The sequence below is a fragment of the Bos indicus x Bos taurus genome, chromosome 4 (assembly GCF_003369695.1).
Source record: "Bos indicus x Bos taurus breed Angus x Brahman F1 hybrid chromosome 4, Bos_hybrid_MaternalHap_v2.0, whole genome shotgun sequence".
Lineage (NCBI taxonomy): Eukaryota > Metazoa > Chordata > Mammalia > Artiodactyla > Bovidae > Bos > Bos indicus x Bos taurus.
In genome coordinates, this window is record NC_040079.1 from 32,951,739 (window position 1) to 32,968,193 (window position 16,455).

General features: G+C 38.3%; 1 protein-coding gene across 16 annotated transcripts in view; it reads left to right on the top strand.

Annotated features, from left to right (window-relative positions):
• CADPS2 (calcium dependent secretion activator 2) overlaps positions 1–16,455 on the top strand; it is a 577,723-nt gene that overhangs the window by 544,322 nt on the left and 16,946 nt on the right. For all 16 annotated transcript variants that reach the window (XM_027539120.1, XM_027539121.1, XM_027539127.1 and 13 more), the window contains one exon: positions 5,358–5,465. In XM_027539120.1, coding sequence (XP_027394921.1) covers positions 5,358–5,465 — 108 coding nt within the window. The remainder of the gene's footprint in view (positions 1–5,357; positions 5,466–16,455) is intronic.

Consider the following 16,455-nt stretch of genomic DNA (forward strand, 5'->3'; position numbering starts at 1 on the left):
ACAATAAAAGAAAAAATATGTTGTAGTTAAAAGTACCTTGGATAAGTTGTGTGTTTGTACAGTTAGGTCCTGTGTTCTTCGATGATCAGTCATAGACTTTTCCTGAATCTGAAATGCCAGAATAGGAATGTAAATGTTTCCTACCACAACTTCAAATTGAAGAGACATGCTATTGTTTTAAATCTCAGAAGATCCATTTTTCTTGCAAATTAAAATAATGACCAGGTGCAGGTATTTCATTTATGAAGCACGCAGATTATCATAAATCAAGATATCAGAGTTCCACTCTTGATTGTTTCTTCAAGGCAGGCTTTTCTAGGTTATGAGATGTGCACTTTCAAATTAAGTCAATTAGACTGTAGCTTCTATTAATCTTTGAGACGAGAATAGTATATTTAAAAATCTGTCTCCTTGTTAAATAGACACCATGACAGTGTTTGCATAGTGTATTGTTAACCTTCCGTGGAAGGTTAAGCGGCTTCTTCTGTATCTATATCTGTAGCTGTGAAAAATGTCTGCAGCCCTGCACCCACCTACCCGTGAATGAGGAAAGTGGAGACTTGCACCTGTGGAATTAGGCGCAGCGGCAGGAAGTAAGAGCATTTGTAGCATATAATTAACGAGGAATTTTTTTCTTTCCTTTTTTTGAACGGCGTGTTCATCTCACTAAGTTAACTAGTGATTAACACTGGAAGAAAATTTGCTGGAGTCTGCACCCTTACTTAAACACATTCACTTGCTGGTGTATTCTGTTTCTTATGTGGCCCAAGTCAGAGGAACTCACCTTTCCATACTCTACTCTCTTCCATGTGTATTGATTTCTTTATGCCCCTGGGGGAATTTTTTAGATGTTTTACCTTTTACTGTCATTTCATTAGCCACATTCTGTTCTTTTCTGAATCAACTTAAAAGTAATCCAGTAAGTCTTATTTTGATTTAGAGATTACTACCCTAAAAAGCAAGACGGAGAAGTTAATGCTTAGTGAACTGAGGATCTCAAAGGTTTAAGTGGAGAATGGAAAACAACATTGACTCTCTTTTAGGGGTATTTAGGGCTTTCCTGGTGCCTCAGATGGTAAAGAATCTGCCTGCAATGCAGGAGACCCAGTATTTTATACACAATGTGCTTGCTACAGGGCTTCCCAGATGCACTGGTGGTAAAGAACCCTCCTGCAAATGCAAGAGACGTAAGAGACACGGGTTAAATCCCTGAGTCAGGAAGATCCCCTGGAGGAGGGCATGGCAACCCACCCAGTATTCTTGCCTGAAGAATCCCATGGACAGAAGAGCCTGGTGGGCTATAGTCCATAGGGTCACAAAGAGTTGGAACCAACTGAAGCAACTTAACACGCATGTGCTTACTATATGGTCTTTAATCGTTATTTTCTCCTTTGTTAAGAAAACTATAATTACAAATTACTTTGCTAACAAAGGTCCATCTAGTCTAAGCTATGATTTTTCCAGTAGTCATGTATGGATGTGAGAGTTGAACTATAAAGAAAGCTAAGCACCAAAGAGTTGATGCTCTTGAACTGCCATGTTGAAGACTCTTGAGAGTCCCTTAGACTGCAAGATCAAACCAGTGCATCCTAAAGGAAATCAGAAATCAGCCCTGAATATTCATTGGAAGGACTGATGCTGAAGATGAAACTCCAATACATTGGCCACCTGATGCAAAGAACTGACTCATTGGAAAAGATCCTGCTGCTTGTAAAGACTGAAAGCAGGAGGAGAAGGGGATGACAGAGGATGAGATGGTTGGATGGCATCACTGACTCGACGGACAAGAGTTTGAGCAAGCTCCGGGAGTTGGTGATGGACAGGGAAGCCTGGTGTGCTGCAGTCGATGGGGTCGCAAAGAGTCAGACACGACTGAGCGACTGAACTGATAATTACCGATATAGAAAACATTTCTAAGTGTTCCTCTCTAGAACGTAATATTCTTGATAAAGATTCATCCAAATGTGCAGTTGTTGAAGTTGAACCGGCTGTTCCTTTGATAAGATTGAGGACACCCACTTGCACCAAAATGCGTAGCAGTGTTCTGTCTGGCTGATGCCGTCACATGCATGCCTTTCATTTACTGAACCAAGTGTGTTCAGTTTTTGTTTCCTAACTAAACTTTATTTCCTAATAAGATAATGTTATTAATGGAATGAGACACAGTGACTTCCAAAGTATGTAAATTTCACTGCCATAAAGCAAGAGTCTTAGCACGAAGGAGCACTGAGCCAGCAATAATGTCTTCTATCCAAACACATTTGTACTGTAAGTAGAAACTGTTTAAAAGGAAAATTATATCTTTTTCAGCAATTTATCAGAGATAATTACCCTTCATACACCAAAGGAACGATAAAGTGTTTTAAAGAACTATAATTCTAATTGGTAAATGTCACCAGCTGTTGCAGTTATTCTTACTTGTGTATATTCTTTTAATGATTATAGTCTCATGCCACAAACTACATGAAAATATATTCACTAGGTGTGAAATTCCCATATGTCACAGTTTCAAGAATAGGTAAACAGCTCAAAGATAAAGGAAGAAATAATGCTAATGAGGAATGCAAAAATTGTAGGTTGTGTTTACTAGGCAAGCGGAGCTTAATTTGCCAAAGGGGAGAAAATGTAATTTCAAGAAGAAAAAGACGACACTTAATTTGTTGAAATAAACTTAAATGAGCCTTACTTCACACCCCCAACCAGGGATTCTAATTTTCTTAGTTGTAGAACTGTCTCAGCTTACACATTTCAGTATTAACAGCCCTTCGGTCTGCCCAAGGGAACAGCACAGAGTTTTCTTTTAGGCTTAAATTGTAAAGTGTCTGTTAGTTTCAGGTGGCAAAAGATACGTTTTTCCTGGACAATGTTTCATGATGTCTAATGTTATCTTAAAAGTGATCAAGAAAACAGAAAATTACCTTCTGAGTCTGTGGCAGGTGTATAAAGGCATCATTCTCCATTTCATCTGGCTATAACTCAGTTTCCAGTGAGTCTGATGGGTCCATTGTTTAACTAGTGTAAACTTATAAGCATACTCCTCTTTTGAAAGGCAGAAATAAAAATGGGGTGGGGTGAGGAGAAACGGTGGAGGAGGCAAGCCTCTCCTGTGTTTATTCTTTAACTCTCAGTCCAGCTGGGCAAAACCCTGCTGCCTTGGAATTATACATATCATAGCGTTTCCTTTCCACACACTTGACTGAAACTCACAGGTGGAACTGACTTGTTATCATACATAGAAAATTATTCTGTCATTTTCATTCTGCAGCAGTATGTTTTCTGAATGTACTAATTTTTAGTGTTTTGACAAAGTTTGAGAGACACGGAGAGAGATCCTTATCTTACGGGCTTCAGCTGTTAATAGTAGCTAATAATCCTGTACAAATTACCCTGCCTTTTCACTGGAAATCTCAGTATAACACCACTTGCCCCCAAAGAAGAAAATCGCCTAGGTTTCTCTTGAGTACCCTTGCAATTATTTAAACTTTCAAACACTGCTGGTGAGAATTATGTAGAAAAACAGCAAAATGAGTTTGGGAAGTTTGGAATATATTTTCTGCATTGTGTAGGAATGCTCTTGAAGGAAAGATTAATAAAGACGTTTATATAAATAGTTGTTTCTGGTTATAACTAGTCGTGAATTTTGTTATATCAAAGTTATGTTTGAAAGTATCCTTCAGTGTATGTGATATAAATTTCCCTTTAGGCTAAGTATAAGAACAGTAAGTACTTCCTGGGATTTTCATTGCCCAGAAATAACTTCATTAGCAAAAAGTCAAATTAATTTTTATCAGTGAGATATGCCAATGTCTGCACTGTGCACTCGTTAAGAGATGGGCAGTTTTATCATTGTATATAAACTATTATCCCTCCCCCCCAAAAAAAAGAAGTGATAAGAACTTTCTGTCTTTCATTTAAGGAAAAGGCATGACCACTGTCCTAACATCACTCAGAGGTATATCTTGTCTTTCCTGCAGTGTGTTAGTAACTCAGTCATGCCCAGCTCTTTGAAACCCCATGAACTGCAGCCCACCAGGTTCCTCTATCCATGGGATTTTCCAGGCAAGGGTACTGGAGTGGTTTGCCATTTCCTTCTCCAGGGGATCTTCCTGAATAGTTAAATGATTCACATCCTCTTTCATCTGATTTCCTTATGTTATTTACTTTTGTGAAGAGTCCATTGATGGCTTATATAAGTGCATCCTACAGATATGAAATGATGCACAACTGACTGACTTATTTGGGCATCAGTTTTACCATTTCATCATATTATTGCCCTATTCTAATTAAATGAATAACTCAGTACAGACTATGAATCAACTCCAGGTATAGAGTATGCAAATCATCTAGTCAAGCTATGTGAAACTCTGTAAAGAACTAAAGATAAGTTTAGAAGGAATACTCCTTAGGAACCATTCAGAGTTCTGTCCCCTCCTTGTGCAGATTTTGTAGATTCCATAGCAAGGAGGACTTTTATTAACTGCCCTGCCTCATCTAACATTAGAAGATGTGAAATGTTGGATAACTTTGGAAAGTTAGCTAGTCCACACCTTTGGCTCTTCATGGGAGACTAGTTCATCCATAGTCTTATCACATTTCTAAAATAAGTCCTTGAGGTAGTATTGATAAACATGGATGAGCAGAAGCCATGGATAACCCACAAAATTTTGATTTGCATTTCATTTTGTAATGCATTAAATGTTTTTTGTTCAATATCTTCCTAATAAGAAAACTTATTTTCTATTCCTTGAACACCCATAGTAGTTGAGGAAGGCAACCCAAGGAAAGCTAACATTTTTAAAATATATATATGGATAAACAAGCCAGAAATGGTGAAAAAGAAGTTGTAGTTGCACTTAAGAAATGATTATTGATTATGGGAGTTTTTGGAAAAATTTATCTATTTATACTCAGCATATTGGCTTTGCAAGGTAGCCATTTTTTAAAAAAGGTATCTACTATCTTACAACCACATATTTCTAATCATTTAAATGATGAACAATAACTATGACCTCAAGTTATAGACCTCAATAATAAACTTTTATTTACTTTAATTATGGAGTTTGAAGGTGTCCATTGTTGATCTTTTTTTTTTAATTACTGATGCAATGGGCATGAACTTGGGCAAGCTTCAGGAGACGGTGAGGGACAGAGAGGCCTGGAGTACTGCAGTCCATAGGGTCACAAAGAGTCGGACACGACTAGGCAACTGAACGACGACAATTGTTGATCTTAAGCATATTTTTCTAGTGTAACTTTTGAAATGATATAATGAATGCTTTTCTAGGGTGGTGATTAAATAAATTTTCACAATCAAAACCTAATATTGTTCTATTCCTCGTGCTTTTTCCTCACAACAGAAACCAGGAATGGATCTGGCAGATACCTATATTATGTTTGTTCGGCAAAATCAAGACATTCTTCGAGAAAAGGTCAATGAGGAAATGTACATAGAAAAGTTGTTCGATGTAAGTAGCTACTCTTCCAGAGCCAGCTGGCATTGTAGATGTACTGCGAAGGGAAAAGTTGCATTTTGAGGCTGTGTCTGCAAATCACTTTTTCTTTCCTTTTTTTTTCTTCTACACAGCTAATAGTTTATTGTTTTGTTTCTTAGACTGCTGACAGAAGTTTTAATAGATTTTTTTTCCTATACTTGAAATTGTCTCTATTAGAATGAGAATCTCAAAATCATTTGAAGGTTCATTTTAGCAAGCAAGATGATATCCAGTTTACCATTGTTGTACAGCTTACATCAATTGCCTTTGCTGCAATCTGTAAACAGAATCATACGGTAATGTATTCGGCCCCTACTATAAAAGTTTTTCTTAATTCAATATGATATTCTTCATGCAAACAAAGAAATAAATCTCAGTAAAGCCAGATATCTGCCATGCACTGTTAGTGTGCCTTTTCATCTTGTTTTCCAGCACTAAGGTTTGCTAACAGATAGAATGCTGCTCCGGTCTCGTGGAGGTCTTCACAGAGGCATGGCAGCTCCTAGGAAGGGGAGGTTGTAGTTTTAGCTGCCTTGATCCACAAGTTTCATCCACTGAGTATCTGTAAAAGAGACTAAGAGAGCAGTCCATTTCAATAACAATGTTGTCACTTATTTGTAATTAGGCAGCAGTCAGTTCAAAGGAAATGGTACTTTGCTGATGACATAACTTTGCATAATCCATTCCATTGCTGATTCTGACGTGTAATATTTGCTCTGAACTGTATTTATTTATGTACATCTTCTCTGCATTTTAGAAATGCTTTTCTGGCAGTTTCATTTAATTATGCAAGTTACTGCACATGTTTTCACAACAGCAATTCACGGGCTTCGTGGTGACACTTCAGCTGTGGCAGTTACAGGAGGTCTTGCCGCGTCATCCTCTCCACCATGGTCCTTATGTCAGTATTTGCTGTTTGTCAGGTTGGGTGGTCACAATGAGCCTTCTCTTTCGTATTTTATGTTTCTAGCCTCTACCCGGGCTGTTTTACAATAAAAGTATCATCTGTTTTAATAAGCTAAGTGTTAATATGTGTGAAGAGAATGATTTCCGAAAAGCTTTGATGCCCTGCAGGGGTAGAAAAATTATCATCCATCCAGCTGGCTCTTTTACAAAATACTGAAACCGTATTAGCAACTTCTGCTTCCATTTGGTATTGCTCTGAATTTACGAGCATATGTTTCACTTCCAAGTTCTCTTTTACTTTTTTTTTGCTTATGTGGTAATTTTCAAAACTGTTGAACAGAAAAGAAGAGTTTGTGTTATTCCCATTGTGTTTCTTCTTGGTATAGTGGAAGCACATTTTCTGTGTTGAAAAAATGGTACAGTCATTCTACAAATAGCCCACTACACGTGTCTGTGTGTGTGTCTCTCTGTGTTACACAGTTCTTAACATCTTCAATTTTTTGTCTTGGTGACCTTTTTACTACAGAACTCATCCTCAGTTTGTAACAGAGGTAGAATTTCTTTCTTCATGAAAATATTTCCCACTTCAACTCCCGTCCATTCACCAAACTTCTTTTGAGACTTTTGTATGGCAGCAGTTAACAAAGGGAGCTAACTAAAGTAGATGCCAAGAGGCCAACATTAAAATGATGTGCTTATTCTATTGTCGTGGCTGTAGGTGTATACTGTGCTTTCCTGCCAATGCCTAAGCATCAGACATGGCTTGGGTTTGCTTCTAAAAGGAACCCATAACCAAAAACCATTCTGTTTTGGTTGTGAAGGTTTTGTCATTTTGAATATCCCCAGTAGGACATTGGACTTGTTATTTGTAAAATAGTTACAGTGTCCTTAAACATTCTAATAATTTTAAGTTGCACACTTGTATTACTGTAATTAAAAACAAAAAAGTAGACTCTAATTCTATTGATATGTCATCAAGAATAACATAGATGAGGGGGTACTAAGAGCCCCTAATTAGCCAAGACTGAATTTGCCTCAATTACAGTTAGTAAATGAGAGGTTATCAAGTATGTGTTGAAAGGTAAAGTAGAATGTGTATCTTAAGCAACAAATCATTACCAAGAGACATTATATAATTATTGGAAATCCACTTGGCTGTAGCTTAAAATAATATTGTTAGGTGTCAAGAAGCAGTTGAAAATAATGACCCTATAAATACTGTTAGCAACCTGAGTCTATTACAGATAAAAGATTGAAAGGAACAATTTTATTCAGGCATCAGTGACAAACTTTTGCTATTCCAATTAAAGTGTTTCCTGAGTAAGTAAGGGAATGGAGCCTCCCACCTTCAGATGCAAAGGAAAATGTGTACACACACGCACGCACACAGCAGTGAGTCATTATATAGTGGTTTTAACCAACCCAGATAAGAGTACAGGGGCTACAGTAAGAGAGCTTCATTCCTTATAAAGGATATGCTTTTTATCCAAAAGAAATTTGCTTCATTTCAGAATATATACTAATATTTCTATATAAATAAATTATTCTACAAAGCACTGATCCTGCCTCCAATACCAACGCTTTAAAAAAGAAATCAGGTGTGTTACTAAAGAATCTTTTTCTGCGTGATGCCCCGTGCATGGAAAAGACTGCTGAAAATTCTGTGAAACTTGTCCTAAGAGTAATAATAAATTACTTATGGTGTTCCTGGAAGTATCTTAATAGTTCCTAATTTGAAGTGAGATATGTGCTCAGTCGTGTCTGACTCTTTGCAACCCTATGGACTGTAGCCCTCCAGGCTCCTCTGTCCATGGGATTTCCCAGGCAAGAATACTGGAGTGGGTGGCCATTCCCTTCTCGAGGGGAATATTCCTGACCAGGGGCTCAAACCTCTTCTGTCTCCTGCATTGGCTGACAGGTTCTTTACCACTGGCGCCACCTGGGAAGCCCGATAATAGTTCCTAATGTTTCTGACTAAATACCTTAGGGTTCTGTTTAAATAATTGTACCACTGACTAAGGTCCAAAAAGACAGGCACTGCCCTAGATTTGTGTCCATTGTTTTGGGGCTGTACCATGAAGGAGAAGTGTACCTCCATCATTGTCCATGAGCAGCCCACACAGCCATACGCCATCACCCTTCTTTCTGAGCATCCTACATTGCTGTGATTATTGTTTTAGCTTCTATGGAAGTTTTTTGGTTTCTTCAATGTGTGAAAGAGGGAGGTGACTAAAATATATATTATCTAAAAGGCCATAAATAGGATAATCTTAGACTTTTAGGTCAAATCTTGAAATATTAAAACTAAAGTATCATTTGAAGATCATGATTAATATCAGAACAGATATCAAGACATTCTGCTTTGCTCCATAAGTTAAACTTATAAAACACTTTCTGTTTTAAACAGAAATAACTTCAGAAAAATGTTCAGTAAATGATGGCAGATACCATATTTAACAGAAGGTACTGGGTTTGACTAAGATATTAGATTGGCCAAAATGTTGTTCAGTTAGTGAATACATTGTTCAGTAAAATTCATCGTGAAAATGAAAAAATATGACTTTTATTGTTACTTAAAACCGAACAAACTTTTTGGCCAACCCAATACATTCCTGATTTTTTCAAAGTGTCAAAATTATACCTGTGGCCTTACCTGTCATCACTGCTATTCCTAGGGCACCTCCATGTACCAGGAAAGGTGCTAGGTTCTTGACCTGTATCATCTCTAACCTAGGTAGATGCTTGCATGCCTGCCAAGTCACTTCAGTCATGTTCTACTCTTTGTGACCCTATGGACTGTAGCCCACCAGGCTCCTCTGTCCATGGAATTCTTCTGACAAGAATACTGGAGTGGGTTGCCATTTCCTTCTCCATGGGATCTTCCCAACCCAGGGATTGAACCTGTGTCTCTTTTGTCCCCTGCATTGCAAGTGAGTTCTTTAACCACTGGCGCCACCTGGGAAGCCATGTGGGTAGATGCTGTCACCCCCATTTTAGCCTTATTTTCAGGTTAAGAAATGTCTCATCCAGAGATGATAAAAGACTTGTTACATACTAAATCAGACTTTGAAATTGTGTCACTCTAGTTTCAAAGTCCATCTTATGCCTACCATACTTCCAACTCAGTGGACATGAGTTTGAACAAGCTCTGGGAGATGGTGAAGGACGGGGAAGCCTGGAGTGCTACAGTCCCTGGGGCGCAAAGAGTCAGACATGACTGAGTGACTGAACAACAGCTTCAGATTTACAGAATTTGAAGTGATAAAACAGTGTTTGGAGGAAGAGGACTGGACCAGGAATCTAGAAACCTGAGTTCTAGCCATAGTTCTGCCATTGACTGGATAAGTGCACTTCAAGAAGTTCTGTCACTTGGCTGAAACTCAGTATAGATAGCACATGCAAACCAAAGAAGTTGATCTAGAACTCCAGATGGTTTCTGAAATCCCCTCCAGATTTTAAATAGTTTTAATTTCAGCAGTGGCAACAAAAGTTACTGGGTTGTTTGCATGCCAAGTCTTGCACCCCGGAGTAGCAGACAGTTCTAAGGTGTTTTTGTGATGGCCAGGTGAAAGCAAGAAGCAGTAGCAGTTACAGTAGATGAGTAGAAAAGAGATTCTACATAAGGAATGCCATTTGATATTCTATACAGCTACCACCATGGTTCTGAGTCCTACAGGTAGAAAAATAGTTGGAACCCATATATTCTGTATTCATGTTAAGTCTTTCAGAATGACCAGAATATCTTAAACGGAGGCTGTCTTTGCTTGTCAAGTGATACACATACTGAAATCTATATGTGAATATAATATTCCTGGAATTGCACAATGTATTATTGTAGCTTATATTGTACAACATGGGAAATAAAGCCAGTTGACTGTTGTTGTTCAGTCGTTAAGTTATGTCTGACTCTTGGTGACCCCATAGACAGCAGCAGCTGGGCTTCCCTGAATGTAGTATAACCTTTAAAAATTGTAAGTTACTACATGTACACCTGTAATATACAATATTGTGTGTGTTAAGTTGCTTCAGTCCTGTCTGACTCTTTGCGACCCTGTGGTGTATAGCCTGCCAGGCTACTCTGTCAATGGGATTCTCTAGGCAAGGATACTAGAGTGGATTGCCATGTTCTCCTCCAAGGAATCTTCCCAACCCAAGCACTGAACCCACATCTCTTATGTCTCCTCCATTGGCAGGAGAGTTCTTTGTGACTAGTGCCACCTGGGAAGCCTTAATATAATATTACATAGCAACTATTTTGTTTGTTGGTCACTAAGTCATGTCCAACTCTCTGACCCCGTGTACTGCAGCATGCCAGGCTTCCCTGTCCTTTGCTGTCTCCTGGAATTTGCTCAGATTTATGTCCAATGAGTCAAGATGCTGTCTAACCATCTTATCCTCTGCCACCCCTTTCTTCTTATGCCTTCAATCTTTCCCCGAATCAGGATCTTTTCCAATGACATCCATACATGACTACTGGAAAAAAAACCATAGCTTTGACTATATTTTTGAAAAAGAAAATAATTAAACTTAGTGATTATCATTGTATTTTGAATTTAGCCAATGGGAAAAAAAAAATCTCACATGTGAAATTTACCTTAAGACACATTAAAAAACTGTGTCTTATCTGAGTCAGTGAAATTTAAAGGAAGTTCTCTAGCAGAAGAGAATATGGATTTACCAGAAGAAGTTCTGCTTTAGAGGTAATCTCTCTTATCCCAACTTATAAAACATCATTGTCAGTAGCTGTTTAAAAAATGCTAGCAAATCAAAGCCATTTACAACTTGTCTGATCCCAATGTAAAACCATGGCAATGCTTTTCTTTTTTTGGAGAAGGGAATGGCAACCCACTCCAGAATTCTTGCCTTTAAAATCCCATGGATGGAGGAGCCTGGCAGGCTATAGTCCATAGGGTTGCAGAGAGTCAGATACAACTGAGCATGCAGCACAAGTCCCATTTTTAATGCCTCCTATGAGGTTTCTTCTCACACTGTCAGGTTTCAGGAAACACAGAGCTTGCCCCAGGTACCCATGGGTCAGCAGAGAGGCTGGACACTTTCCCAGAGAGCTCTGAGTCTCTGGGTTGAAAAGTCATGATGTTTCAGAAATCAAAACTGCCGCTCACAGTAATTGTCACAAGAGTACCCTCTGTGGTCACTTATAATGTCCAAGAATATCCCAAATGCTGAGGCTAGTAGAGGTCAACAGAAGTGCATCCCGTTGTCTGGGAGAGACACTGAACCCACCTAACTCTCTAAACGTTTGTGCCTTTACAAAGCAGTGCCCATCTTGAGACCCTCTGAGACAATTTTGTTTTAGCGCTCATGTTGCTGAAGACACATCAGGGTGCAGTCTTTAATTGGTAAATCATGCAGATTAAGCATTCTCTTGTGTTATAAACTGATTAAATATTTAATTGTTGAGGAGTTTCATCTCAATGAGATTTTTTTTTTAATTGTGTTGTGATGTCTTCTAAAGTTAAAAGTAATCCTTTAAATGATAGTTAATCAGTGATATTCATCCACATAGTGCTTTGTAAAGGATTAATTTTCAGGACTTTCCTTGAAAAGGATTCTTTTTGGTAAAGAAACTCTAAGCATTTTAAGTAAAACTGACTTCAAAAATGTCAGTGAGTTTCATGGCCATTTTAAGATATGGTAAGAAGGGGAAAAAATGAAACTCTTGCAAGTGAATATGCTTTTCAAAATAAAACTAATTTTGCACTTCTACCTCTTGTTTATCTCTGGACTCCAAAAAACAAAAAAAGAGTTTCATGGCCATTTTAAGATATGGAAAGGGGGGAAAAAAATGAAACTCTTGCAAGTGAATATGCTTTTCAAAATAAAACTAATTTTGCACTTCTACCTCTTGTTTATCTGTGGACTCCAAAAAACAAAAAAAGAGTTTCATGGCCATTTTAAGATATGGAAAGGGGGGAAAAAAATGAAACTCTTGCAAGTGAATATGCTTTTCAAAATAAAACTAATTTTGCACTTCTACCTCTTATTTATCTCTGGACTCCCAAATAAAAAAACTCTGGACTCAGAGTTTTAGAGTTCTGTGTTTCACACCCGTGCCCAATCTTTTTGATTCAAGAATTTATTCATCCTCAGTAAGATTGATGCTACTATTCTTATTTAAAAATTAAATTTGTTTCATTGGTTTGCCAGAAATACTTGAAATCCACAAAACAAGAGTAAGAATGGCTGCTATTAATAGACAGTAGAATATATTAGAACTGACCATCTACTTTTTCAGTCATATTCCTTGGATGAATTTCTTTGTATGTGTAATCAGCCTCATTATAAACAAAAGCTGGAACCCAGTAAGACCCAGAGGGCTTCTTTGCCTTCTTGCATTTCTTATAATTCCATAATATGATAGATACATTCGCTCATATATGACTGTCGATTTTAAAATAACAGTTTTCCTCTTTTCAATGTTATTTCACTTTCAATTGACAAACAAGTTGTTATATCCAAGGGTCCCCAACCTCAGGGATCTAGTGCCTGCTGATCTGAAGTGGAGCTGATGTGATAATAATGGAAATACAGGGTACAATAAATGTAATCTTCTTGAATCATTCCAAAACTGTACCCCCCTCCCTAGTCCATAGAAAAATTGTCTTCCACGAAACCAGTCCCTGGTGCCAAAAAGGCTGGGAACCACTAAATCAGTATAGATTCTGATTACAGAGTATTTTCTCTTCAACGTTGTCTCTATGTAAAAAGAAGTCAAATATAAAACATTAACTTGGACCCATCCATGATTTTCCTATCAACAATCAAAATCAAATATTGCTATCACTCTCATGTCCTAACCATTATTTTGCTTTTCCATCACTAGAAAAGATGGATGTAAGCTCAGTGATGTACTTGAGACTAAGATCATTTATTTCTACCCACTGTTATGTCATGTACCCTGGGGTCACCTTGTGCACTAAAAGTAGACCAGAAGCTTGACTGTTTCTTATCCATGTTCATAGGACTGGCATGTCGCCTCTCCTACATTTTAACAATTTCTTATTTAGCAGCTTTAATATACTGTTTTCCAGGGGGTGTTTTTTAATGTAATTATATGTATTTGTTCCCACTTTATTTTATCCACAGTATTTGTACTCACATAGAAGTTGTTTGACCTCTTCTAAGACAGTTGTAGTCAACACTTGTTCTGTATATGGTCACGTCTGCTTTAGTAAATGGCATACAAACCTTGCTCCTTACCTGCTTCCCCCCCGCCAAGTTTATTTCTCTTCAAAACCTCTGCTCTCAAATTACAGCTGTCTCATTCATTTTAGTTAATCATCTTTATTTTAATATTGAGTTATCATTTGTAAGTATAAGAATTTATGAAAGACTCTACTTTAGATGTACAGTGTGCGCCAGAATAACTTTGGCAAGTCCAGACGCGGCTCCTCATGACCAAAGGCCCTCATTTGAATCTAAGCTGTTGGTGAATGAAGACCTAAGAAACCTGAGCTAAGCACGCCTAATTGCCTAAAAGAAACTCCACCAGAAAAAAAATGTATTGTAGCTGGTTGATCATATTTCTTTGATAATTCAAAAGAATCGTCAAGAAATATGTGGACTTCTCCCTTAGATTCTTGAAATGTGATCACGAGACACAATTGTCATTTGGCACATGCCCAGAAATACACATCTTTGCATGAGGCACCTGGACATATGTGGCAGGTCTGGTAGAATCAGGCTAATTAACAACACAGGCTTAAACAGGCACCTCATCTGGCAGTGCAGTTAGTTGCCTGATGGTGCTCAGCAGGATCGGGTAGTGCTTTTTATTTTTCTATCCTAATGGTCTGCTGCCCACCTAATTTTGCCTTATTGTCAGTCACTACTTACCGCAGCTTGGGGCCCTCCCAGGAGGCTAAATTATTATCAAAGGATTAGGGAGATGTAGCCTTGCAGCTCTGACATTTCTGATTACTTGTCTATGCCAGAACACTAATTAGCTGTGACTAATTAAGAAAAATGTTCCTGCCATAGAAAACCATTTAAAAGAACTAAAAAGTAGAAAAGCAATTCAAAAGCTGAGCAGTGCTCAGATTTTGCTGATGCTCTTTAGATTTCCACCAGAGCCTTAACTCACCTTTAATTGTGCTCAGAATTTAAAAAAAAAAAAATCTCACTTGTGAACTGATCTGAGGTTTTTGCTTGAATAGGAGGAAAAAAAAATTGGGGTTGATCACTTAAAATCACTTCACCATGGTAAAACTCTCTCTGATGAATCGAAGATGTCAAAACTTGCATTTTCCTCAAGAAATTTTTCTAAACATCAAATGCATAAATGTGTATTTACTTTCATTCACCCAAGCCAGTGACAGTAACTTAATAGTCATGGAAGAAATCAGAATATTCCCCCTCCTGATTTTATCAAAGATAGTTGAAATAATTACAAGCAACATGTTGAGCAGTTCAAAAGTTATTTAGTATTGATTGCTTGCTGCTTTCACATGGATGATGGTCTGGAAACTCTTGCTTCTCTACACAGAGCCTGGCTTTTCCTCGGTGGCTTTGCATACTTGCACTGCAGCTGGCTCCCAGTGACCTATTAATGAAACTACCCAGGGCTCCCCTGAGACCAGCCGTCGCCATCAGTTGGCCAGTGTGATGTTTTCATAGAAATGGTGGCTACCATTCTCCTTCTCTTCAAACCCGACTTCATAAGCAAATGACACATGGCTTTAAAGCCATTTTCTGTGGTGGTTTTTTGATCTCCTCCTCCATCAAACACGTCCTCTGCAAGCCTCCCCTGCAGCCTCATCTACATGGTTGGTGCCATTCACAAGTGAGCACAGAAGTGGCAGCCAAAATGCCACCGTTGACTAAGTACAACTAAAAACAAAGTCTGTGTCAAGAAGCAGCTGTGGTAGTAAACCAACATCATTGTGGCAAAACAGGGTGTTTGTTAAACTCATTGAAAGGAAACTCTATAAACAATTTTCACAGGTACTTACCTAAACTCAAGAGCCCTCAATTTCTTGATCTCAGCCCAGCCCTAAGTAAGACACCATCTAAATTTCACTCTCTTAAAATAGGCAAAATGTTTTATTTGAAATAAAGCAAGTTCTAATCCTTACCTCACCTAAATTCTTCATGCTGTTTTTTAAGCCCATTTCCCCTTTTCTTCTCAGTGGAGAACAAAAAACAGGTAGCCAGCATCCCTAGGGAATAATCCTTCCTATATATGAAGACTGTTAGTAAGACACCTGTCATCCTTGTCTACTCCAGGATAAATAATCCCTATTTGCTCAACTTTTCATCATAGGCCCCTTTTCTAGCCCTTTAATCTTTTGGGGGGCTGTCCTTTGAAGCTTCTCAAAATGCTCTGTGTCACGCTTAGGCTTTTAGAGTCAGGAATTTGTTATTGTGGTTCAGTCACTAAGTCTTGTCTGACTCTTTGCGACCCCATGGACTGCAGCATGCCAGGCTTCCCTGTCCTTCACCGTCTCCCAGAAGCTTACTCAAACTCATGTCCATCAAGTCGGTGATGCCATCCAACCATTGCATCTTCTGCCACCCCCTTCTCCTCTTGCCTTCAACCTTTCCCAGTAGCAGGGTCTTTTCAGATGAGTCAGTTCTTCTCATCAGGTGGCCAAAGTATTGGAGCTTCAGCTTCAGCATCAGTCCTTCCAATGAATATTTAGGACTGATTTCCTTTAGAAGTGACTGGTTTGATCTCCTTGCAATCCAGGGGACTCTCAAGAGTCTTCAACACACAGTTCAAAAGCATCAGTTCTTTGGCTCTCAGCCTTCTTTATGGTCCAACTCTCACATCCATACATGACTACTGAAGAAACCATAGCTTTAACTAGACAGGCCTTTGTCAGCAAAGTGATATCTCTGCTTTTTAATACGCTGTCTATGTTTGTCAAAGCTTTTCTCCCAAGGAGCAAGTGTCTTTTAATTTCATGGCTACAATCATCATCTGCAGTGATTTTGGAGCCCAACAAAATAAAGTCTGTTACTTTCTATTGTTTCCCCTTCTATTTGCCAGGAATAGGATGTAGTATTTGAATGTGGCTATACACATTCCTATTTA